This window comes from Nelusetta ayraudi, unplaced genomic scaffold (assembly GCF_046127955.1).
Source record: "Nelusetta ayraudi isolate G7.1 ecotype Tasmania unplaced genomic scaffold, CSIRO-AGI_Nayr_v1 ptg000202l, whole genome shotgun sequence".
Classification (NCBI taxonomy): Eukaryota; Metazoa; Chordata; class Actinopteri; order Tetraodontiformes; family Monacanthidae; genus Nelusetta; species Nelusetta ayraudi.
The window spans coordinates 340,001-366,601 of NW_027466251.1; the positions used below are offsets into that span (position 1 = coordinate 340,001).

A 26,601-nucleotide genomic window follows, 5' to 3' on the forward strand; every position below is an offset into this window, starting at 1 on the left:
TGTTCATGTCTGAAAAAAAAGATCCTCTGAAATGCACTTTGATAGGACAATTGCAGGACTTTCTTGCAGCATTGTTGCATCATCATGAACTTGAACACTTCATGACTATGTTTAACTCCCAACAATGAGAGGAGAAGGAGGCGAAGAGTAGAAAATACTTTTTTTTTTTTTTTTTACCAAAAAAAAACTTGACTAACACAATAGCGATTTTGTTCAAATTACCGGGGGAGAAAAATGAAGGGCTTTTGTCAGGCTTTTGTGCGGCGGACTGGCAGCATCTCCTTCCAGCGGGGGGGATGATGGACGGAGCCTCGTGATCGTGTGGTGGCAGCATGTGAGCTTCTGAAGCGGGCTGAGCCAATGACGGAGCGAGTGGTGACGTCACCTCCAATTAAAGTCCAATCAGGACGAAGGACTGCGTTGCGTGTTGAAAGAATTGAAACAGATTTGTTTCAAGTGCTTTCGTAAAGCAAAAGAAATAAATAAAAAAAAAGGTGCCCGCAGGAGATTTAGCTGTCGTCATAATGTGGTGCAGTGCATAAACATTTACGTTTGAACTCTACATGGTCCCTTCCAGATGGAATAAGAGGAAGAATGAGTGAACTCAGAATAGGTTGCGTTCATAAACTGTTTAAAGCAGCAGCAGCAGCAGTGTGGGCAGGAATTGTACCTTGAAGGGTTTAACAAGAGGTTCTTTAAGGGTTTTACAGTTTCAGCATTCAAGCCGCTCAGTCACAGTTGGAGTGTTTACTGTGTGTGGCCCAGTGGTCCGGGTATACACACACATTCCTAGAAATTCTTTGCAATGACGGCTTAACCTGGAGATTATGTCACCCCTTAGACTGTTTTGTTGTTGTGCTGTTTTGTGTTGCACATTTTGCCAGTTCTGTGATCTAAAATCTAACCTGGGATTCAACTCTGAACTGTAACCGTAAAATCTTTCAACCTTCTTCCTCCCAATGAATTCGGGTTTTATAAATCCTTTTTCAGATTAAAAAAAAATAAATGCAAAGACGCTACTCGTGGGAGAACTTTTTCCTCCTTCCTGTGCAGGACCGGAACAAAAGCAGGACGTTTAACATCCCATTGATCCAATAAGTGCTGCGCCTCTGACTGAAGAATCAAACACAGTCATGTGGAAGCTGCTCCGACACCGGAGCGTGAAAGAGGCGGGCGCTCTGGTCGCCTGACCTGCCGTCTTCTCTTCACAGCGGCAGCGGCAGCAGCTGCTTTTCAAAGAGCGCCGGCTCCTGGACCGCCGCAGCTACTTTCACTAGCATTTGATCATTAATCGTGCAATCTTTTTGAGTATTAAGATTTACGTTAATGTAGTCGAGAGGAAGGGAGGGGGGGGAGGGGGTGGGGGGTGGGGGATTAGGTCTATCAGGCTACTTGCCTGGTGATATAATTACAGCTCAGAATAAAGGCTGGGAATCGTCTCAAAAGAGTCAGGTATTAAAAGTGGTCCCTCAGATGGCTGGATCACCCATTTTGATGTGTTTTTTTTTATTTTGTGAGCAAAGAGATAAATGATATAAAGCGTAGCTCTGGGACAACACAAGCAGGGCTTAATAGACAGTTGACTGCACCAAATATCATCTGAAAAATGTCTAAAAGGTCCCATATTACACAATTTTTTAGGTCTTTCCATTCCATTTTGGACATAGGTGACACCCTCAAAATGAAAACATATTTTGGGCCTATTTAGCCCTCTGTTTGCAGCTTCCTGCAAGATGCTTAGCTTCGTGCTAAAATATCTATGCAAGCCACGCTTTTTTGCACCTTCCACGTGTTCTGAAGGATGCAAAAATGAGGCATGACCCCTCACTCAGGGTGTTGTCACCGACCTTGTAGAGCAGTCGCGTCCCCTAGTGACATCACAGTGGGTTGATTTCCACAACTGCATGTCCACAATGTCTTTAAAATGGAGCCAACAAATGAAGCAACAGATGCACTTTTGTCTCAGTTTGAACTCCCTGCTTTCGCGTGATTCAAAGGCGAATTTTAGTGAGTGGACAAAACACCGGCTGATATTTTTCTCGTCCCCCAGCTACGCCGTGATCGCCTACGGCTGCGCCGAGTGCCCCAAGCTGAGCTGCGGCCGCGAGGGCTGCGACACGGAGTTCTGCTACCACTGCCGGCAGCTGTGGCACCCCAACCAGACGTGCGACCAGGCGCGGCGGCAGCGGGCTCGCCACGCCACCGGCGGCAACGACGCCTCCACGCTGTATGTCTTCAATGAAGAACCGGGGGGAGGTGAGACGGTCGCTGCTTTTTTTTCAGTCAAAACAAATGAACGTCCTGGAGTGTGACTTGAGAAACCTTCCGCTCTGACTCCCGTGTTTGCCGAAGATGCAGAGGAGATCAAGGCGTGTCCCCGCTGCGGCGCCTACATCATGAAGACCAACGACGGCAGCTGCAACCGCATGAACTGCACCGTGTGCGCCTGTCAGTTCTGCTGGCTGTGTATGCAGGAGATCACCGACGTGCACTACCTCAGGTACACCAAATTCAAGGTTCTGCACCCCATTCTTTTTGCCTCACCTAAGCTAACCTGGACTACATTCACACACGCACAACTATTTACGATACATGCACCTCCCATCGTCCAGGGCTAACAGGTTCATCTTCTTCTGTGGTTTTGGAAGGCCAGCTTGCAGCAGCCGCTTACTTCTCTCTCGCTGATTGGCTTTGGAATACCGCAACTAAGTGATTTCAGTCATCTGAGCCGAGGGGCAGAAAAATGCAAATAAAAAAGCTGTGTTTTTTTTTTTTTTTCTTCCTTGCTTGGGTTTTTGTTGCTTGCACAACCTTCCATGAATTTCACTTGAGCTGCAGCATGAGGTGGGAAACTGTCTGGCAACAGTCCAGCGAGCTGAAATTGATTAGTAAGGCTGTGCCTAAATTAGAGCTCCTAAGATAAAAACATGCATGTTTGTGTGCACGACACTGGCAATATGCTGCATTACAGCCTTCTAGCGTTGCTTCATTGATTTTTTTTTTTTTGTATTTTTTCCTGAGGGATTCGCTGCTCGTGAGGATCCCTCCTCAGTTTAATCAGGTCTCTGTTTACTTCCATCTCACACACACAGAAGATGCACCTCGAGTCAGAAGAACTTGAGTTCATCCCAGGAAGGGGTCGATGAGCATGAATTTTTCATGCACCTTTTGTTTTCTTGCCTTGTCCTCTCCCTCCAGCTCCCCCTGCCTCGGTTGCCTTTTTCTCCGCCCGTTCTATCAGATAGAAGGAGAGTCAACCTGCAGGAGCCGCATTGTCCTTCAGCACTTTTTCTCCCCTCCACACATGCGCACACAGGCAGGGATCCTTGCCTGTCTTTCGCGCTGTAAACCACAGTAAACCTCCCTGCAGTTGGGTGATGCTGTTCGCACCCTGCTGCAAGTGTGCCGCTTCAGAGCAACTGAGCACAGCCCGAGTGTCTCACCACGGTCGCCCGCAACCTCCTCCAGCTTTCAGAACCTCCAAATGACATTTATTTATTTATTTATTTGTTTGTTTCTTCCTGCTACTGCTGCGATGCGGACGCACGCATTGAAAGGAACATCACAGCCCCCGAGGTCCTCATCCTGCGTTGCACTCACACACCATTGGCGCTGCTCAATGGCTGCTCGGTTAATAACAAAGAGCGTTAGTCACTCTTGCACGTAACACCGCAGTGCCGAGGGGCGAGGGAGCACTTACCGATGAGACGTCATAGTCAAACACCAAGGAAGCCGAATCCTTACGACGTAAGGCAAAAATAATAATCAGGTTGTCCAAGTTGCCCAACAGACGCGTTGGTGATGAATTGGCGATGGGAGCGGCGGTTGTAAATTCGATGCGGCTGAGCGACGATAAATCGCTGATGTAGTCCATCATCCAGGCTGACGGCCTCTGTGCTTTGCCCCCTTCTGCCCTTCGCGATGCCAAGAGAATCACCTCAAAATTCTATTAGAGAGAACATATCCTGCCTCAGGTGGCGGAGTTCAAGTATCTCGGGGTCTTGTTCACCAGCGAGGGAAAGAGAGATCGAGAGATCGACAGGCAGATTGGTGTGGCGTCTGCAGCGATGCGGTCGCTGTACCGACCTGTCGTGGTGAAGAAGGAGCTGAACTCTTGATTTACCCTCACCTATGGTCATGAGCTTTGGGTGATGACCAAAAGAATGAGATCGTGGTGGCTCGGGCATCTGTCCCTGGGGAGGTGTTCCAGGCGTGTCCCACCGGGAGGAGGCCTGGAGGAAGACCCAGGACACGCTGGAGGGACTGCGTCTCCCGGCTGGCCTGGGAACGCCTTGGGGTCCCGCTGGATGAGCTTGAGGAGGTGACTGGGGCCAGGGAAGCCTGGGTGTCTCTGCTGAGACTGCTGCCCTTCCTGCGACCCGACTCCGGATAATGCGGCAGAAGAAGAAGAAGATATGAGAGAACATAGTCAGAGGATGCAAGCATTTTACAAGTGCAAAAATCTGCGTGGCGATACGCTCCAGCTCACTAACTTAACCACCTGGGTTGCATCCCGGAGTTGTAGTGGGAAATCCGAGACGCCTCCGTACCTGACTGCGTTTTTCACTCTGCCTATGTTGTTTCTCTCAGCCCCTCAGGATGCACGTTCTGGGGGAAGAAGCCATGGTCTCAAACCCGCAAGATTATGTGGCAGGTGGGCATGTTGCTCGGCGCGCCGGTGGTCATCTCCCTGATAGCGGGCATCGCCATCCCAGTAATCATTGTGGGCATACCAATCTACGTGGGCCGCAAGGTACAAGCTCTTCGCACACATTCATCATGCTTGTGTCGTGGTCTGGAAAGATAACAAGCGCCACTTGTAGGTTGTGTGACTTCGAGTTGCCTGCGTCTGCGTGAATCACATTGATACGATCTGATTCTCCGTGTATCTGTTGCCTTTCAGGTCCATGGTCGCTGCAAGAAAAACAATATCTCAGGAAGTAAGCACTACTTGACTGTGGCGAGCGGGGTGATGATGTCAGTGTTTGTGTCGCCGGTGATAGCAGCTGTGACTGTGGGTAAGATTGTTATTTTTCCAGATGCAGGCGACTGGCAATGTGGAAGTGGTGGCTAACGAATTCGCTCTCATTTGGCACATCGATCAAGAGTTGACAGTGTTTTCCACCGCTCGCACTGTTTAAAAAAAAAAAAAAAAATCAGATCGTCGTTTCAGTTGTGATGAAACCAGGAAGCAACAACAGCTGCAAACAGCTTTCAGAAAGCCTAGATAACAAAGTGTGAATGCTACTGCTGCTGCTGCTGCTGCTACTGCTGCTGACGAGATTGGCCCTGATGATGCAGTAGAAGCCGTTTTTATCAGAACTGAAAGCCATTAGCTGCGTTCCCATAACAGTTTTTGCAAAATAAAAGCGATATTTCCAAAATTTCGACATAATGGTGTGAAGTGCATAAGCCGTAATTATCGTCAAATCTCGTCCCGCGAGACCCCACTTAGAGGAGGATGAAGGTACATAAAATTTTGTGTCAATGCAAAAAAAGTGTTTCCATTTCATGACTTTTGCAACATACCTACAGGTACTACCTGAAAAATGAGAATATCAAATAAAAGTTGTTTTATTTTGGTAATTTAACATAAAAGATGAAACCAACAAATTTTATTGAGCCATTACACGCAAATTGACATCTCAAGCAGTTCCTTGTTGTAACTTTGCTGATAAAGATTTTCATAAAGATTTGACTTAAATATTCTAATTTTCTGAGTTTGTGAATTTGAGTTTTTTTTTTTAAGCTGCAAGACCTGATCAGCAAAATCCAAAGAAATAAAAACTTGAAATATATTGAGTTGCATATTATTCGTTTATATAATATGTCAAATTCACCTTTTAAGTTGAATTGCAGAAATACTACAACCTTTTCAACAATTTTCTGGGTAGTACCGTATATATGGATATGTCTGAAAAACCCACCTCATGAGAGCATCAAAACCTTTTAGCCATATTTGGGAAGTTTAGGTGTTTCTATTACCAATTTGTTATTGTTATATTTAGGTTTTGCGCAATTCTAGGGGTCATGGAAATGCAGCTTTTGGTCAGTTTAAAAGACGAAAGGAAAAAGTGGAAAATTTTTATATCTGAATATTTTGAATGCTTGAGTCTCAACACTTTCCTGAGAGTTCAGTTAAAAGGAATTAGCAGCTCGCCACTGCGCCGCTGCCATTTCTCTCCTCATGGATCAACATCACCCCACATTTACTCCCCCCGTTTCGCCCGTTGATTGGCTGGCAGACTCGTCCCTCTGCCCTGCTTTCACCCTCTCATGGATTCAATAGTGTGTCAGTGTTCCCGCTGTGCTAATGATGGCCCTTTGTTTCACTGGCACTCTGCTTTGTTCCCCATATTTCCGTCTCTATGGCAGGTTGCATAACGCTGCATAACTGAGAACAAAATGCCGCTTATCGAGTTTGAGGCACTCGTTTGAAGTGTGTTGTTGTGTGCAGACTGCAGGGGGGGGGGTTGGAAATGCAGGTCAATATTTTTGTAAACATCTTTTTGTAAACCAACATATGAGCACCAAACTACAGTCAATAGTGGTGGTGTTGGTCAAAAGGATGAGGTGATGAAACAGTTTCCGGAACAAAGAGCAAAGTCGAGCACAGGCCGCAGCTACCAGCGCTGTTTTAAATAAGCTCAGTGTGTTAATATAGAAGCTGCGAGCTGCAGTCACTAATAGACGTTAATGGTAAAGCGGAAAGGGCTCCCTCCTGTGTCCGTTGTGAGTATTGCCTAATGACGTTACCCCTGCATATCGTTGCCAGAGAAATATTAAGTCCATGCAAACTTTTAGAAATACACTTTATGATAACTTCTCTGCTTTGATGTCTTAGTGTCAAGATGAAACGGGATGAAAGATGTTTTCCAAATTGCCTCATGTTGCCTTTCACTCCCCCCTCCCCCACTTCCCTGCAGGTGTGGGCGTGCCGCTTATGCTGACTTATGTGTACGGGGTCGTTCCCATGTCGCTCTGTCGGAACGGCTGGTGTCGACAGCAGGCCGAGCCCCCTGACGCACACAGAATCCAGCTAGAGGACTTAGCCAGCTGTAAGTACAGGAGGACTGTCTGACTGCCATTACTTACAGCCTTTCACACACTTTGTTTCTGTTGTTTTTAATAATTTTTAAAAGCTGAATATGTCTGACGAATGAGCCTCAGCTTGCATGTGATTAGAATACGCAAATATATATATATATATATATATATTTAATTTGTAGTTTCTTCTTATGAACGGTCATACTGCATTATACCACCAGGGGGCAATCGAGGACTTCTTTTGCCTTCAATCCTTATCAACACAGAGGGCCGATACTCAATTTAATAATCTGTCACATTTCACAATGGAGCAGATTCTTCAGTATCCCAGATTTTTTTGATTTTTTTTTTATGGTAAAACAGCCAGACATCTTTGTGTTTTCTTTTTATTTGTCTTGTAGTTTAGTTTCAACAGTTGCTTGTAGTTGCTGGGAGCCAGACTCTCTGGTTGCCCACATCCTGATGTGCATGCTGAGATAATCTCTAACCGAGTTACACAATATGTGCACAACTGATCTGATTGCAATGTCATTTTTTTTATTTTTTTTATTTTTTGCTCCTCGCTGCCACCTGATCTGATGAAGTTTCAACTTCTCTTATAGATCTTCTATTCTCTCATGTAGTCAGTGACCACTGGACGGGTCAGAGCAACCCGGCCACGAGCGATACCACTCTCCAGGAAGTCAGAGTTAGCGTGCAGGAGGTGGGCTTCCCCGCCCCCGCCAGCGACACGCCCCTGGAGCTGGAAAGCTTCGAGGGATCCGGCGGTGCTGCGAAGCACCAAGAGCAGGCGCAGCCCGACGGGCAGCCAGACTGTGTGGTGGTGATAGTGGCTGACGGCAAACTGGATGATGCGGCGGCGGCGCCGCCTTTGAGGTAGACGCCACTTCCGCTTCCCACTTCGCGGACACGTCTGTCTTTCTTTTTTTTTTTTCCAGCTTGCCACTTTTGTTTGCTCCAAACATTAATGCTCCAACAGCACTTTTATTTTGGTTTAGTTTATTCCAACTTTGTGGTATCATCATCAACATGAGGCACTGGATGTTTGTAGATAGCTGAAAATAGACATAAGAAACTGAGATTATGTGCATGCTAAAGCTTTTTGCGTTAGCATTTAGATCAAATCAAGGTGTATTTGCCTGAAAGCAGGATCTGAATCAGCTTGGAGCCACTCGACACCAACTTCCTTTGTCCCTGTCGCCGCCGCAGGGAAGGAACCAACATCAAGGTCCGTGTAGAGATCGAGACCCAGCCCAGTGGAGGCCGCCAGTCCAGCCTGAGCAGCATCCTCTCCAGCAGGAGCTTGTCGGTGGAGTCGCTGGGACACTCCAGGTCCCAGTCCCACGACCACACTCAGACTAGTGCCTCAGAACTGGGAGAGAGACGAGGGGACGGCGCGGAGGCGGGGGTGGCGGAGTCGCCCGGGATGGAAGGGACAGCGTACCCCGTCTTTGAAGCGGACAGCGTGTGAGGTCCTCTGGTTTTTTTTCGAGCTTCTTGCTCCGGACTGAAGATCGATTGGCTCTCGCGGTCCTTGACGCGAACGAGCCGACAGGCTGTCTTGAAAAAACAATCAACAAAACACCGCCGTCCGAGTTCCACCTCCTCGCTTCCAAGCCGGGGTCCCTTCCCACAAGTTGCCTTGTAGCTCCAAGCCTCTAAAAAGGAGACGTGGGTTCAGAGCGAGAGAGTGTGTGCGAGTGTGATTCTGAGCCAAAATAGCCTGAGACTTTTGAACTCTGCAGAGACAGACAGAGATTAGCTTTAAAGCAGGACAGGATAGCGATCCGTGGATGAACGGAAATAAGAGAAGTGACTGAGCGCATGTAGCTGACGAGTTCAGTCTGTTTGTTTCTGTCTTATCGTCCTCGTGAGAGACTAGCGTAACTTCACCTCCATGATGAATCTGTTCCCGCCGGAACCCTCTGTCTCTTCTCCTCGTCGCTCTTTCTTTTAGATACCTCACTCAGCTTCCCGCTTCATATCTTTGTTTTTAATTATCATTCTTATTATCAATTTTTTAGAAACTCGAGAGACTCCCACAAGCATGAGTTTTGTTCTACGGTGGAGTCAAAGATTCCGAGTGTCATGTCTTTGAATATATACACACTTCTTAAGCCAAGGTGAAGAGAATTCTTTCCAGGAGGGCATTCAGCGGCAATGACTTCAATCCGGCCCACACAGAACGCATGTTGATCTTTTTTTATTTTTCTGAAAATCTCCAGTCAAAGATGGCCTCTCGAACTGTTCTATACTGAAGTGGGGAAAATGCTTTGTGACATTATAGCATTTAACTGAATGCAATGGAGGGCTTATATAGTACATATATAATAAATATATTTATCCCAAATCGCAGTCTTCCATGAAGCAGACAGGGGGCAGTGTCACTTTTGCTTTGTTTTAGTGCAGCTTTAAGCCCTGAGGTCCCCCGACTCCAGCAGTGACAACAACATGGCAGCAACACACAGTAGACTTTTATCCTATGGAGTCTTACATTTAGAAGGAGCTGCATGATTCTACAACTATATGTGTGTGTGTGTGTGTGTGTGTGTGTGTGTGTGTGTGTGTGTGTGTGTGTGTGTGTGTGTGTGTGTGTGTGTGTGTGTGTGTGTGTGTGTGTGTGTGAGTGAGTGAGTGAGTGAGTGAGTGAGTGTCTGAATAACACGTGACAACACATAAGCAGGCTCACACAGTCCACCCATAAATGCCCACATGCATTTATAGTGAAGCGTAATTGCATCAATACAAAATGAGAAAATACCCTCTCGAAAAATAAAAAATAAAAAATAAAAAATAAAAAAAAATCACCGAGCACCAGATTGAGAGCAGCGGCATGCCAACTCAGGCTTGACGGACGGAAAGATAAACCCCTTTCTAGGAGATGAGTGAGAAATACCTGAACTGACTGAACATGCTGTGTTTGTGTTTGCTGGGTGTGAAAACACTGGTGAGAGGTGACACCCAGACAGGAGACGAAAACCTGGTCTGGGTTGCAGGAGTGAGAGTTCCAATAAAGATTTCACCATGAAGGACCTGGTGCACATTTCGTCTCTGTCGCTCAAAGTGTCGTTTGGTTAAATGAGTAGACTAATGCCTTGTAAATGTATGGTGTGAAGACATAAGCCATGACGCAGACATCACACAACACCTTGGTTACCTGGACCGCTCGTCCTCCTGGAAGGCCTCTGAGATGGTGTTTTCCCCAAACCAATATGCTGTAATACCCAACTGATATCAACAGAGGGCAGCAAATCACAAAAAATACATAAACTGATCAGTCCTTTCAAATTCAACTAACGTTTAAGCTTTTTTTTATTTAAAGAAATTTTGTCTTGATAAGAATGTTAGTTTTAGAGCAGAAAAATATGAGCTCAGTTATTAAACTCAATTGCATTAATGTCAATATGTTTGCCACTTGCATGTCTATTTTTTAATTGAGGTAGACATTATTTTAACTGCTAATATACTAATGCACTGTTGAGGGTTTATTTAATAGGACAATAAAGGATTAGCAGATTTAGAACATTAAAAGAAAGTGGGAGTAATGGAACTATATACCAAAAATCTATACACATTTTCTATCATATGTTTTAGGAAACAAGTTAAAATAACTTAAACTTTTTATGTGAGTGAGTAAAGTTTGGTCCCCTTTCCAAAAATGTAAAATCCACAACCTAACGTCTGGGTTAGCATAGGATGCTAATTAGCTGAGACTTTTCTTTGTAGGAGGGCTAAAGAGGGCTAAAAACACTAGATCCAAAAAAATGTGTAAAATATGTGAAGGCACATCAATTTTTTTTTTTTTTATTATTATTTTTTTTTTAATCAATTAAAACAACAAAAACCTCAACATGACAACAAGGCATACTTCTTCCACGGAACAAAAATACAGCCGCTGACACACACACACCGTTGGGACACGAGGCTCATTAGATACAATCTAGTTAAGTGGGCGGCAGCCAGCACAGGTCGCACTTCCGGCACTGGCGGATTCATCAAGGTTGTGAGGACACGCCCACAACTTTGGCAGCGTACACGCACATGCCGCCGGTCGTTCGCTGCCTCTCGAGTCCCCTGAAGAGGAGGCGAACCAGAGGAGACGTTCACAAGTCCCGTCACATTCTTCTTCTTTCCCCCTCTTTTACCCCCTCTCCGCATTCACTCAGTTTTGGCGCATTTTCCGCCCGGGTCGCTCCTGCTTGCCGTCTACCTGCCCTGCGGTCCCGGAGGCTTTTTTCTTTTTCTCCTCCTCCTCCTTCTTCTTCTTCTTCTTCTTCTTCTTTTGGTGTGGAGGGAAAATCCACCTGCCGGTAGAGCGGACACACCTCGGGATGGACGCCCTGAAATCCGCCGGCAGAGCCATCATCAAGAGCCCCGGAGTTCCGCGGCACACATGGGGAACTTCCAAGCATGAAAGTGAGTGACACGCCGGGTTTTTTTTTAATTATTTATTTTTGTATAAACATTTGTGAATGGCACTGCACTGCACAGCGCTGACATGGCTTTTATTTAGCGGCACGTAATAGGGGGGAGAGGCGGGGAAAGGTGCCTTCACCACCAGGGGGGAGGACGGTCAGTGTGCGTGTGCGTGACTGTGACCGGAAGCTAGCGGTTTGTGTTGTTGGCTGCCCAGCCTCTGTGTGTGTGTGTGTGTGTGTGTGTGTGTGTGTGTGTGTGTGTGTGTGTGTGTGTTTGTGTGTGTGTTTGTGTGTGTGTGTGTGTGTGTGTGTATTAAATCTTACTTTACCTCCCACTGAGTTACAGTGCTGCGTTCACTGTGCCCAGGGTTTGGTTTTTGCCTAAAGCTTGTAAACATTTTTCACAAACCTGTACTGCAAGTAAATTCTCTCATGATTAACCCGTAATAGTAAAGTAAACACGTTCAGTGTATCTCAAAAAGTGTTAATCGTTAGCTTGATGTCTGGTTCATCACTATATGAACGCTCTCATACAAAGGCAGATCTAAGGGTAGGCGTGGCCGTGCCCAGTGATTGACAGTGAAGAATGAATTTGAAAAATATTAAGACTTTAGCGCATTAATGGTCATGTTCACTTGGTGACTTGGCCTCTCTGAGAGCAAGAACTATGGTTGAACGTGTTATTACACTATGATTTATTTGTGGCAGTATTCTTTCTTTTATGTGGGCTGCTATTAACCTGAGAGGCCGTCCTACTCTGAGGTAAGTGTGCCATAAATATCCAAGGCTCATTCCCAGTCCTGCCCATTGGTGGTGTCTGTATGTACCACTGCTGGACGAGAGAGAGAGAGAGAGAGGTGGTGGTTGATATTGATTTTCCCATTGTCTTGTTAACTTTACTGTGATGATAATGACGTAGCTCAGAGCGATACACTGCACTCAAGAGACTTCATCACGCTTGTATTGTCATCGCAACATTCCACACGTGGTAAAATAAAACCAGATTGATGTTAATTTTTCCCAGAGACTTCCAGTCAACTGACGGCAAAATTAATTCTTTGCCTTTTTTTTTTTTTTTTTTTTTTGCATTTTCAGCATTTGGAAAACACGTCAGTCAGTGCACTCACATGCCTCCGACTTAAACCCCCCCTCCCCATCCCAGTGTTGTGTAGAGAAGATAGTGAGCGCTAAGTGAAGGGTCAGGTCAACACCATCAGTGGCAGCAGGCAGTGAGGAGCTGCTCTGCTGCCTGCAGCCGCTGTTCTCACTGATGTGTGAAGTGTCTCCTTGACTGTTTCCACCCCGGAGACACACGTCGCTTCCAAGCAGCACACACACACACACACACACACACACACACGCTTCCCCTGACTGTTAGCATGCTGTTTTTCTCTATAAGCAAATAATCAGCCGCCCCATGTCCGCTTTCATTAAACATGACCGATTAATTTTTTACAGCCAGTGAACTGTGCTGCCCTCCCCATGAGATATGCTGCATGCATTATTAAACGTCTGGTATTATGCAGAGTTGACTTAACGCATGCTTTCTAATAATCTTTTGTGTCTTTAGCTGCGAGGGCAGAGACATTTAGGCTCGGGGTGATGATGGACAGGCCAGGCATGACATCCTATTAAGTGCAGTGCAGTACTACTTGAAAAAAACAAAAAAAACAAGTTCTGATTTGCCTGTTTTGCTACTGGCAACTGAAATGACTGGGCTTGTGTCTGATTAGAGCCTGTGTCCGGGTCTCTCATCTTTCACTGGACTTTTCTGAAATGAGGGAAGTTTCTTCTTTACTTGTATTACAAACCAGGAATTTCTGCATGTGGCTGCAAACAGAAGGCTACTGTATATATGCTACACTCTGGAGAGTCATACTGGTTTTCCAATATTTATTCATGCCTGGATGCTCCACTGCAGTCTGGCATTTGCAAAGACAGACCTGAAATGATTTAACATTGGCTCTTCAAGTTGTTGCTGCCTATTGAGTCACTCGACTCCAAACGGTTTCTCCTCCAGCGTCTCCGTATTAGAGGAGATTTCGCTCAACGATTCCAGCTCGTTATCTTAAATGATTCAGACCGGTGATAGTTTCTTGATGGATGGTGGTTGTCTCGGCAGCACTGACAATAACCCTCATCGTCATCATCATCATCATCATCAAGCTCTGCTCCCACTACCCTACTATCATCATCACCATTAGCATCACCACCAACATCATCCTGACAAACCAAATGCATCATCATCATCACCATCATCGCTATTATCATCACAAACCAAATGCCTTCTCATCATCATCATCATCATCCTGACAAACAAAATGCCTCCTCATCGTCACTGTGGTCACCAACCAAATGCCCGTTTCTTGAGACGTGACTCTCATCCCTCTTGACAGCAGACTCTGCATTGTTCCTGTGCTTTTGTTCGCTTGGACTTTTAAAAAACGACAACAAAATGCAAAAAGCTTTTGTTGGGTGGGGGAGGGTTTTGTCTCGGAAGACGATCTAACTCGACTCCGGGGTCTGTTGACGAGGGGGTCGGCGGGCGCAGTTTGTTCCTGAAGGGCAACTGGAGGAATCAGGCTGGAAAAATGTGACCGTGGCGGTCACAGACGGACAGACGGGCCGACGGGGTGACCGTCCGTGTCCAGGAGCTACTTAGCAGGCGATTTGGGGAGGGGGACGGCGCCTGGATGGCAGCATGTGGCGGTGGTGCGTCAGAAGAGGCTGCCTGTTGGAATGCAAATAAGGCGGCGATGCAGGCATCTGCCCGGGTGCAAAGTAGAAAGATCTCAGAAATAGATTATTTTTAGACTGCTTTTAGACTGCCAAGCCTGTTAATGCAGGCTTTAAATATTAGATTCTGCTAAGAGGTGTAAGACCAGGAAGAATAATTAAAGTTTTACTCTGCGGCACCGCCTGAAAAGGTCTATTTCTGCACACGGGCGAGGCCCGGTCCTCGGTTCTGTTCTGTGGCCAGCGGAAACACGACATGCACCTCGTTCCCGCTGCATGGCCGGAGAACAAACCTTCCTTTCGGATCTCGTCAGCTATGGAGGCACTTCAGACCTCTCTGTGTCTCAGAAGTCACTCACGCTTGCCCTTGGCAGCAAGGACGTCCACGCTGCGCAGTCTCCGCCAATTTAAAGCGATGTTGCCTTGAGGCGTCCAGCGTGGAGTCCAAACACTAAACCAGATCTGATGAAACTGCCTCATGGTCCCTGTTGCTTTCTGCAATTGGTGCTTCAAACGTCGGCCCTCAGGAGCTGCTTCCCCCTTTAATTGCAGCCAAAACGTATGCTGATTGGTTTTGAAATACTGGGACCTCCTGACATTGCTCTGGGCGTGAGCCTGGCAAGATGGATGTGCAAGATTTTATTTAGCCCATGAATTCTCGACCATGCAGCGGTCTTACAGGGTGAAAGACCTTCATCTGACTCTTTATATTCCCATCTTATTGTATAGTGATGCACTCTTTCCTCTTCCTTTATTCAAACTGAATCATTAGCTGTGTTTCCGTGACAGTTTTTTTCAAAATAAAAGCGATAGTTCAAAAATTTCGACAAAGCACAATTGTGTTATTTGAGAGGTTTTTCAAAGTTTAGGTGTTTCCATGACCAGTTTTTTTTTACTGCGATATTTACGTTTGCCGCAATTGAAGGCATAGTGGAAACGCAGCTAATGTAAGAAAAAAAAAAATCTTCTGCCTGGTTTGTTGACACGCAGCTCCAAGTGCTCAGTAAAAATAAAAAACCCACCTCGGCTCCACTGAATGACACGCAGGGAGCAGCGGTGTCAGTTAGCGCTGACCCTGGAGGAGCAATTATCTCTCAGTGGCATGTTGGAGCTACTGCCCCCCCCCCCCACCCCCCAAGAGCCCCAGGAAGCAATAGGAGGGCACAGATAATGATCCCGTGAATGGAAGCAGCGCACTGGGAGGAAGGGGTGGATGTGCACTGTTGTTGTTGTTGTTGTTGTTGTTGTTTTTTACTGGAACTTGAGATAAGATAAGGAGGCGATAATATGGGATTGATTGTGTTGTCATGGAACATTGTTGTCAGTCTTGACAAATCTCGTGGAGATGTTGTGATCTGATGCTGTCGACAGCGAGGCTCATTTATGGTTCTGGATGTTACCGTGTTGTAGCGATCTTCCAGTCACGAGCCAGGCTCATAGAGTTGCAATTTTGTCATACACCATTGCAACGGAGTAGATTTTAAATGCAATGACTTTTTGCTGGATCCATTGATTATTTCCACTGTTTTCTTTAACACATCTTTTAAGTTAAAAGCGACGATGAAGTTGACGAGCGTTCCGTCTCCTCTCACCAGCAGAACCTGGATTTATTTAACCTGAAGGCTGCAGGAAAGGTTGGATTTGCATGCGACCTTTTACTGCGGCAGTGCGTTGAGTGTATGCGCGACTTTTGTACCAAGGACAACCTGGAGTAAAGAGTTTAAGAGTTCCGGTGGTGGAGTTTCTGTTTGACAGCAGGGCTTGAACTGTGAACTATGACCTTTATTTCTTCATTTCACACACTGGTGCACACGTTTCCAATGCAGACTTGTAGTGGAAGACGTCACTTGAACTTGCTTAAAACAACTTGGTATAGCTCGGGTAACTAGACGACTGACTATAGTCTGGCTGCAGTTGATGTATTGAGGACAGGTTGAAAGTGTCAATACCAGGTTTGACAGTAAAGCGCTCAACTTTTTATTTTGCTGTTTCTGCAATGCAGCAACATTCTCACTTGCATAAGGAGAGCGAAGGGAAAAAAAAAAAACTAAGGGCGATCATTTCGCACCCACTGGGATGACTCAATGATTAGATTTCCCACATACACTCTGCATAATTCAAGCTCACACGTTCATCAGACTCGGCAGTCTCACACCGTGGACACATCACAAGTGTTGCTCGTGGCTTTTCATGGGAAAACATTTGCGGGGAGGTAGCGGATTCATCACTCATCAGCTAAACTGCAGCGTCTCACCCGAAGGGTTTTAGTTAAGACGCCTTACTAAATGTCTAAAGTCCTCTATACGTCCTGCTACTCCGATCGGCTCACTGGAGGACGTGCTTCAAGTGCGCAGCTCCGTTGTTGTTGTTTTTTTGTTATACTTTGGCCAGCGGAAAAGTGCATGACTAAGCCCGTCCTCGCCCAGACGACTGACTGATTAGTTGGATTATCGTCAGCCGCTCAGCTACCACAGCGACAGCTCCGCTGAGTTTGTTTGGCTCTGTTTCCACCAACTTTATGCAAATGTTTAGCGACAGTCCCGCTCATTATTTTGTCTTCTGTCTCTCTGACGTTGGGAGGGTAAAAATAACAATGCTGTCAGCCAAGTCCCCCCAGATTGGCTGGAGTCGGGAGACTCGGGTGAGACAACAGACTATTTCCTGAGGCCACCGTGAGGATGACGTTTGTGTTGTTTTTGTGGAAAAACCTTAAAGGCCAAATATTTTTACCAATTTTAAGATGCTTATTTTTCTTGCTGCGGCTCCAACAGAGCTGAATCAATCGATTGAAAACAGTCCGTTTAGCCCTTTGATTGGAGAAAAACACCCAGTTGTTGCTTCCGAGGCAACCAGAAGGTCTCAGAGAAGCACAATGATACTTGAAGGTCCCATAAAATCTTTAGTTTTTACACCAGTGATGCTGTTTGCAATGATGAATCATCTCTAGATCTGAAGACAACAGCGTATTTCACCCTCTGTTTACGACATTGTGCAATAAAAATGGTTAAAAAAAAAAAAAAAAAGACTCCCTCACTTCCTTGCACTACACGCAAGGTCAGTTTATTACTACGCCATCGCACTTTGCAAACATTGATTTTTTTTTTTCTCACCGGTTGTTGTTGTTGTTAAATCTTCCTCATGTCATATTCTCTATCGATTGTCCTTTGCGAGACCCCTCGGGACTGAGGTCATCGCAGTGGCGTCACAGTTTGTGCCGCGAGTGCCCCTTCTTTGGTCACGCGTGTTGATGTAAGAGGCGAATTTGTCACTGGAAGCCAGTGAAGAAGCGAGCCTGAGGTTATTAATCAGAGCCAAAGTGCAGCGCAGACCACAGACCTGGCAACCCACACGTTAGAGATCCGGTGGGGTCGGCAGCAAGTGTACGCACCTCGCCAAAAACACTTTAATGTGGTTATTTATTCTGTTGTGTTCAGACCCTGCGGTGTATTTTTAGCGCAGGCAAGGCTTCCTGGCCCCCCAGTGAAGTGAATTATGCAACCGGCATGAAAGAGAGAACCTGTGTGGAGAGCCGGCTCCTCCTGCTGCCGCAGCATCTCGTGCACGGAGACACAGCAGGTCTGCGTGCTGGTCGAGCCGGTAAATACTGCGGGTGCCTGGGTGCGTGCACGTAAGCGTGTGCACGTGAGCAGCTGACACCCCCCCCACTTCCTTCCTCTTCCTCCACCCCTCCGGCTTGAAAACCTGGTTTCCTCCACGTTTTTTCATAAAAGTAAATAAGTAAAAGACTCGGAGCCACCTCTCTATTCCGGACACGTGGTGTCCCCGTCTGAACGCAGCCCAACACCTAAAAATAAACTTCGAGTGAAAACTTTGATAAATTGAAAAATCTTGTAAGGCAGCCAGTGTGAAGTTTAACCATGTGAGATAAGCCCCTCCCATCACCTCCCCCCCATGCGGGAATAATTGGAAAGAGCCGTTCACGTTCAAACCATCTGAAATTAGCAGTTCCACTTTCTTCATATCAGCCAGATGTAATTAAAACAGTCATAATTGTGGCTGGAAAAAAAAGGAGGGTTCTCCTTTGGGCTTTTTACGCTGCATTGATGAATTCGTGTAAAGTTTCTGAAGCGTGAAGTTGCCGTGTTCCTAATTATTCACAAAAATTGATTTTACGCTTTCTTGTCTAAATTAGATTAGAAGTAGTATAGCGGGGAAACGTGGGAGCTACATTGAGCAAACCTCACTTTTCCAAACGGAGCCTCTCTGACTCTCCAGCTGCTCAAGTCCTGTAAGAATTGGAACCGAGGTGGTGAAAACGCTGACGCTCATTGTCTTTGGATCTAAATATAACGACAAACTATTTGGGGTGACAGTGTGCTGCTATTTGCAGAGTTGCACAGTTTTTTTTTTCCTTTGCAGGTGTCCTGTCAGGCTTGATGGATGCTATTAAAAAAAAAAAAAAAACTCCTGCTCCCCCGGTGGAAGTAAACGTACATCACACTCTGACTGAGTACGGAAAACTGAAAAATTTCGGTTCTCTGGTGGGAAGCGGCGCTATCAGCTGTGCCAAACGGCGGCACTGCCGTCACTCAGCTGGGTGGCTCTCAGGTGTTCCGCCACGTTAGCGGTGCCGGGCGGCGGCGCAGGGGGTTGGGGGGGATTCCTCCGGGATGCCCTCATCTGTGAAAAGGTTGATGTGGTGCGTTTCCTTAAACAGGATCAAGGTGGATCAGGTCTCGCTTCGCTTTTTAAGCGGAGGCCACAGCCAATGATCGCTGGAGTGGAGCTCATGTTTTTAACTCCCTAGTTTGCCTCAAGATGAGGGTTTCAAACCTGACATTTCTTCCCTTTTTTCCCCTCTTGTGCTTTGAATAAAACACACACACACACACACACACACAGCAAAATCATAAATATAAACTTATTATTTATGAATATTATTCTGTTGAGGGAGTCACTCTTAGAGAAACAGAGTCCTGTTTGAATTGCTAATGGCGACAACAACAATGACGGCGTCGTCCTTGCGATTCTGCTTTTGGAATAAACAGCCGTGGGGGGGGGGGGGGTCAGTGGGGTTGGTTTGGTGGAGCGCTAATAGAATTTTCTCAGCCGCGCAGCCAGCAGTATTCCCGTCGGACCAAGCGGATCGTAAACAGTTAAGCAGTCGGAAGTATCGGTCTTCTAGAGGTCCAGGGATCAAGTTGCAGTCAAACAGCAGCAGCACCATCACTCAGACTGTCGGTCCCGAAATCAAACGAAGTTGCTCATTTTTGAATATACGGTCGAAGTTGAACTTCACAGTTCGCTTCGCAGTGTCATTAAGGCTCCTGTTTTCCAACCTGTGAGCTCTGTCATGTCACCATCCAAGGTGGATTTAGAGCAGTTTTTTTGCTCCGGTGGAAAAGTGACCATAGAAAAGGCTTATTGGAAGCCTGAACCGTTAGTAATAAAACGTTAAGGGGAATTTCTGGCCACAAGTTGAACGCAGTCTGACAGTGAAGCAGCTCGGCATTTATACAGACGATGTCCTATCCTGTTATTGCAGCAAAAAGAAGCAGTGGTTACATTTGATTTCAGTATTATATTAACACTATTTTTTTTGGTGAAAAGGTCAGACTGCAACTTTTGCTTCAGGCTTTTTAGGAAGGAAAAAAAAAACCAAACTCTGAACACCGTGAACACAGAAGATTGGAGTGCAGTGTTTTTATCTGGCTGGGCTCTCCTGCTGGCCGGCTGTCACCGTCTGCTGAGCAAATATTAAAGCAGTTCTCGGCGTGGGATGGCTGCTATGAAAAAAGAGAGAACAGGATGTCGTTCAGGAACAAGACTCAGACGCCGAGTGTTGACTTTTTTTTTTTTTTTTTCTTTCATTTTGTGGCTGGTTAGAATGCCCGACTGCAAAATGAAGCGATTCCACCTCGCGCTGCTGACATGTTTGAGGACAAAGCAGCAGGAGAAATGATGATGAGCTGAACGTGGGAATGTTTTTCTTTTTTCTTTTTTTTTTTTATTCCTTCTCGGTTATGGTTGAGCCCTCAGAGGACGGCTCCTGATGGGAGGGAACGACTTTCTCGTCTGCATAATAACTGCTGGCAAAGGCAATTAGCAGGCGAGATATTACAGGGGGCGTTTAATGGAATGCCGGCTGTTTGTTGTCCGTTATCTGTTTTTATTAAGTGCCTCGTCGCACAGTGTAGCTTTCGCACCCGGAGCTACCCAGAGTGTCAATGTTTTTTTTTTTTTAATCTTTTGTCTTATTAAACATAATAAAGGCACTCCCCAAAGTCATCTGTCACCTGCTTTACGTCGTTGTTTAATTTAATGATTGATCTCGCGGGACGAGATTTTCTGAGAATTCCGGTTTATGCGCTTCACACCATTCAATGGAAACGCCTGCAAATCGCAATGGCACTTTGTCGAAATGTCACTTTTATTTTGCGGAAAACTGCCTTGGAAACGCAGCTAGAGAGCCAAGATTTGCAAAAATATCTTTAATAAACAAAGACGGTGTTTTCACATTGCTTTTAAACGCGTTTGCTAATCCTCGGAGATTGCTAACTAAATGACCGACTACGGACGTGTCGGTCACTATAGTGATTTATTTCATAATTGATATAACTTGCTACACGTGTTCAAGCTGGGTCGTGTTCTCCGCCTGTTGTCTTATCTCGGCTGCCGTTGTCAGATAATAAAGCGACACGTGTTAAAGTCTCTTTGTGCCTCGAGCGTTAAAGCGACTTCATCCGCTTCCTTTGTTTATCGCTGCGGCGCTTAACAGCTACCACCCCGCCGCCCCCCCCATCCTCCTCCTCCTCCTCCTCCTCCACCTCCTTCGCTCTCCCCGCTCAGCCGTGCATAAACTCCATAACTGTCACCATCATTATGATAAACAGCTGATATGGCATTTCAAGTGCGAGCAATTAGCGAGCGGTTGCGCTGTAAAGGGGATTACGTCTCGACATCCACACCGGCACTGATTCATGAGGTCCTCAGGGGCGAGCAGCTCATTCATGAACTTGAATTATTTCATTCCGGAGAAAATTCTCCCGTCGGTAACAAAAAAAAAAAAAAAAAAAGAATGATTAAAAATCAAATAAGCGCTTTATTATTATTATTTTCAAGCACAAACGCTTGATGGCTCTTTTGTGCCTCAGTGCAATGTGAATGATCCAAATGGAATAGTTTCATATTCTGTCGGCAGTATTGTTTTGTCTGCCTTTGGAGCATTTTTGTCAGCAAAAATTGTAAATTGGACTTCATTTAAAAGAGGAGAACCCTCTCAGACCTGAAAAAGAATGGCGTTTTGTAATGTGCACAAAGTGCTTTGGCAAGTGTAAGCCATGTAGTTCAGTTGTTACTCGCACCCTAAAGGAAGACTTGCTTGTGGATTTCTTTGTCGGCTTATCGATGCTTCCATTGAAGCTCCCCATCACTCTAGAAGCTTGAGCTAAAGAAACGTGTCGACTCGAGGCAAGCGTACGTCACTCAGACAAACGCAGCGAATGTTGAAAACACGTTCCTCATCCCAGCCAATCCCACCAGTGTCTGAGCGTTTATGTAGTTTGTTCGCCTCTCTGATGCCTTGCCAAGGTGCCGGGTAGCATCATTTACAGGTTCCACCTCCTGGCTCCGCTAACGAGCTATAGTCGCTCAAGAAATATTGGAGCGGGAAGGGGAGGAGGAGATGAAGAAGGTGGAGGGCTTCACTTTGATTTTTTTTTTTTTCTTTCTTTTTTTTTTGAGTGGCAATCTGAGCCGCAGGAGGTGAGGATGCGCTGAATGCGAGAGGTGAGTAAAAGCAATGAATTGGAAAAAAACTAAAAAAAATAATGGTTGGAGGAGCGTTCAGTTGAAAGGTGAGCTTTATTTGGTTCTCCCCTCCAGGCAGAGTAAGGAAACCAGTTACAACCCTTCTCCTCATCCCACACACACACACACACACACACACACACACACACACACTCTCTCACACACCCACCACGCGGCACCCCCCCCACCACCTCCCCCCAATGTGCGGCCTATTTTCCCTGTCAAGGTGGTGTCCTAGATTCAAAGTTCCATCTGATGAGTAAAACAGTGTACGGCGCAGAGGATGGGGGCGGGTGACGGATCTAAAAAAGACCGGCTGAGCGTTTCCTCGCACACATATCGACACGCTGGATGGTCCTTGGGTAGGAAATGTCCATATTTAAAACCGCTGGCGCTTGCTTGTCTTGTGAGGAAAGCTGCTGAAGTGCTCGGTTCTACTACTGCAAACTGGAACGGCTCACTGGATGGTTTGCATGGTCGGATGTTTAGCATGTTTATGTTATATATCCATCTGGGGAAAAAAGCCCTCAGAGCAGGGCTGTCAAACTCAAACACACTGTGGAGCCAAAATGTAAAACTTGGACAAAGTCGCGGTCCAACGTTGATATTTATTGAAAAAAAAAATCGTCCTCCAGATTGAACAGTCAATCTTTTCATACGGAATCAAAAGAAGTTTTTGCATCAACACTTAGCATGGAACTAGCAAAGCTTAATACTCTACAATAAATAACTTGCAACTGCAAAATCGAATTTCATATGAAAAAACATTGAAATAAATCAAATGTAAAAAGTGTTTCCATGACACTTTTGCGATACCTCGATATGGATACGTCTGAAAACCACCTCATGAGAGCGTCAAAACCTTTTAGGCATATTTGAGAGGTTTTTCAAAGTTGAGGTGTTTCCATGACCATGTTTTTTTTTATTGCGATATTTAGGTTTTGCTCAATTCTAGGGGTCATGGAAACGCAGCTAGTCATGCTAATGTTTTTAGCGGCAGGCTTAGATTTGCTCCCTGTCGTCTTCATCGTCCTGCGAGGCTTTTAAGGCCAACTAGCAGCTGTTGCCTCCTGGTTTTCAACCTGAACAAAAAGCTGATTTCTTTTGGAATCGACCGCAACTGAAAACACTTTTTTTTTTTTTTTTTTTTCTTTTACTCAAATGTGCCAAGATGGATGAGCGCGACATCATGACTGAAATCTCAAGTGATCCAGCTGCTGTGCTGCTGAGTTAACTCCCCCTGAGGTGCCAGATCTCACCCGGGTGTGTACCCGTGCCCGCCTCTGTTTGTGTTGTTAATTAAGCATCAGCCGAGGTTGCCGAGCCGCCGCAATCCACCCGGGTCGTGCTTTCCCTTCTCCTCTGTGCAAATTAAATCACAGAGGCGCTCGGCTGAAAGAAGACAGCTGGTGCTAGCAGCGTGTAGCCGACGCTGCCCCATTATACGACAGCGGTCGAATTAGCTTCCGTGAAGCGCTACACGTGTCACCAGACTGGAGCCCATCAACAGTAGCGGCCAGCAAAATGTCACTGCCCTGCGCTGTTGCTGCAATCATGCATTGATTTTCTTCTCTTTTCTTTTCTTTTTTTTGTCCCAGCTGTGATTCTTTTGTGCGTACACAACGGAATCGGCCCGTGTGCCAGGTGGGCAGCAGCGGCAGCAGCAGCAGCAGCAGCAGCAGCAGCAGCAGCAGTTTAATAAAGATGTGAACGTCTCCTCGCGGCCTCCTGCTCCCTAATCTTATTTGTGGCTTTTTTTTTTTAAATTAGATCACCTTGCTGCACACTGAGACACAAACACACACAACTAAAGCACATTATGAGTGTAGCGTGAAAGAAGGGGGGGGATTTTTTCATATAAAAGCTCACATTTTAATCTCCCTCTAAATTCTCCTTATCCAATTAGCCTCCCGCGCCTCTCGCTGTCACTCTTATCGTCCCCGCCCTGTGGAGACTCACGCTGGATTTATTAAAAATTGAAGAGCTCGTCTTCTGAGGGGTGTGGTGGTGGTGGTGGTGGTGGTGGTGGGGGTGGTAATATATTGGAAACCCAGCAGCACGGACGTGAATGGCTTCAATTATTCACGCACGCAGTCACAATCCGGACCGCAGCGCCTCGGCTTCGTTGTGCTGTGAGGTTGGAGAGAGCGATAAATCTGTTTGTCTGTGTCCGAGTCTCGGGACCCACACTAAAGTGGAGTGGGTTGGGTTCAAACGCTTCAGATGACATTGGAACTCCAGGCAGAAAAAGAGCCGTCATTCAAACCCGCGACCTTCCCGACTCCCAACAAGGGCGGCCACTCTCTGAAACATCAGTAACCGCTTCTCTTTTTGCCCCCCCCCAAGAGCCTTGATTTCATCAAATTCATGTCCTGAACGTTAAGGGTGGATCAGATTGACATCTAACCCATTAGAATGTAAATGAATTACCTTTTCTTTTTTTTTGTTCTGTCAGATTTCAGAGTGCTCTGTTCTTTGGCTGCCCCTGACCTCTGACCCCCTGCTGTCAGCCGGGAATGAAAAAGGACTCGTTTCATTCCGGGCGGATCGATGCAAAAGCACTTCAGAAACTGCTGCGTTTTTTTGGGGCTGGGGGGGGGGCTAAATGAATCCTTCCCTTTGTTAGCTACAGGTCGGCTGTCCATCTGTCCGTCCGTCCGTCCTGAGCGCTCATATTTATCATCAGAGGAAGCCTTTTTTTTTTTTTTGAAGCTGCTTCCGTAATCTGAGTTGGGGATGAGTTAATAATTCAGACTCGTCGGAAGCATTGTTAGGAGGATGGTGTGCTGTGCATCTGCATGGGGCCTGCCAGTGACAGATGGCTCAGCCCATGAGGAGAATCCCTGTGCCAGCACGGCCCTGTGTGTGTGTGTGTGTGTGTGTGTGTGTGTGTGTGTGTGTGTGTGTGTGTGTGTGTGTGTGTGTGTGTGTGTGTGTGTGTGTGTCAATCCCGACATGCTTTCCCCCGCTCACGGTGCGACTCTTGTTCCTCTCTGGTCTTGGTTCTGGAGTCGGGATGGTGTCGCTGAGCGGATCAGAGGTGTTCCGGCTTCTCTTTGGCTCAGCTTTGGGCCCGTTTCGTCACTCTTGCCCGGCTCCTCTCGGCCGCCGCGGGGCCTCCAGGTGGCGTTTAGAGATATTTCAGGCTCTCTGCGTGCGCGCAGTCCCGACGACGCTGCCAACGGCACTTCCCTCCCCCGGGAGGAGGGAGGCTCGGCGCTACCTGTTGGAAATCACAGCAACAGCAGGACGTTGCAGCCTTTTCTGGTTGAGTCCTGCTGCTGCTGCTGCTGCTGCTGCTGCTGCTGCTGGACCACTAAGTTAAAACCAGCGAGGCTCCAGGCGCCATGTTGATAGTGTTTGGTTGCATTAATGCGGTTATTTTGACATGTTTTTCAATCCTCAAAGTCAAGTCGGTCTTTATGTCGGCTCTTATAATTTCCCCACGCATTAAAAATTCCCAGTGATGGTTATACTGTATCGCGCATAATGAGTGCAGAAGTCTGACTGCACGTCTCTGGCAGCGTCTGCTCGGCTGCGGCGTCTCACTGTCTGTGCTGAATTTATTTATTTATTTATTCATTTTGCAGACAGTCTGCTCCAGCTAACCAAGCAGGGGGGGCACTTTGAATTCATGTTTGTTTTTTTTTCATTTTTGGACCATATTTTTACAATGTCAATCCCCAAATAAATATCTCTACTACACAGCTTATTTTTTTTAACCAAAAATATAAATGTGGGCGACTGTATCCGAGGTAGAGCTGGTTGTCCAATGACTGAAAGGTTGGCAGTTCAAATCCAGCTCCATCCCAGTCTGTCTGTTGCGTCCTTGGGCAAGACACTTGAATGTGAGTGAATGTTGGTTGGTGGTCGGAGGGGCCGTTTGTAGCAGATTGGCTGCCAGGCTTCCATCAGTCTGGCCCAGGACAGCTGTGGCTACACATGGAGCTCCACCACCACCAGTGTGAATGAATCATGGGTTCAACGTGAAGTTCTTTGAGTGCCTAGAAAAGCGCTATTTGAATCCAATCCATCGTTATTAGTATTATTATTATTATTATTATTATTTAATGGAAGGTTTTTTTCAGACCCTCTATTTCTGAAGCGGCTTCCGCCCCTCACGTTCATTCGTTCACCTCTGTTGTAGAGCTGCCGGAGAACTGGACCGACACCAAGGAGACTCTGCTGGAGGGGATGGTGTTCAACGTCAAGTACCTGGGCATGACGCTGGTGGGCCAGCCCAAGGGAGAGGACATGGCCTCGGCCGCCATCCGCAGGATCGTCGCCATGGTGAGTTTCAAATAGATATGTCAAGCTCATTTTGTATCACATTGTCATATTACTGTGCAGGGTTCTAGTAAAAAGCTCAATTATTTAGCTGGTTATTGATTTATTTAGGACAGAATGGTAAATATTCTACCAACTGCCCTCGTTCCAGACTGCCCATCCCTCCCTGTCAGACGCCTTCTCCATCCTACAGGGGATTTCCCACTATGCTCACAGTCCTGTCTGCATTCAGACCGCCGCTCCATTCACCATCAGCGCCGTCAAAATAAATCCCAATTACCTCACATTGGTCTGCATGGACCTGAATAGCCTCTTGGTGTTGCTTCCTTTCTGTAATTATTCT

General features: G+C 46.4%; 2 protein-coding genes across 8 annotated transcripts in view; both read left to right on the top strand.

Annotated features, from left to right (window-relative positions):
* The window catches only part of LOC142881542 (sorting nexin-17), a 49,870-nt gene extending 39,794 nt beyond the window's left edge, over positions 1-10,076 (top strand). For 4 of the 6 annotated variants that reach the window (XM_076015877.1, XM_076015878.1, XM_076015879.1 and 1 more), the window contains 7 exons: positions 2,051-2,256; positions 2,353-2,500; positions 4,591-4,753; positions 4,904-5,018; positions 6,927-7,058; positions 7,650-7,923; positions 8,257-10,076. In XM_076015877.1, the coding sequence (XP_075871992.1) occupies positions 2,051-2,256; positions 2,353-2,500; positions 4,591-4,753; positions 4,904-5,018; positions 6,927-7,058; positions 7,650-7,923; positions 8,257-8,518 (1,300 nt within the window). In that variant the 3' untranslated portion in view covers positions 8,519-10,076. The remainder of the gene's footprint in view (positions 1-2,050; positions 2,257-2,352; positions 2,501-4,590; positions 4,754-4,903; positions 5,019-6,926; positions 7,059-7,649; positions 7,924-8,256) is intronic. The other 2 variants (XM_076015882.1, XM_076015881.1) reach the window with 2 other exon arrangements.
* Positions 10,077-10,985: 909 nt separating this feature from the next.
* Positions 10,986-26,601, top strand: part of LOC142881550 (low density lipoprotein receptor adapter protein 1) — a 32,279-nt gene continuing 16,663 nt past the window's right edge. Inside the window, exons 1-2 of one of the 2 annotated variants that reach the window (XM_076015892.1) lie at positions 10,986-11,463; positions 26,119-26,261. In XM_076015892.1, the coding sequence (XP_075872007.1) occupies positions 11,379-11,463; positions 26,119-26,261 (228 nt within the window). In that variant the 5' untranslated portion in view covers positions 10,986-11,378. The remainder of the gene's footprint in view (positions 11,464-26,118; positions 26,262-26,601) is intronic. The other variant, XM_076015893.1, reaches the window with a different exon arrangement.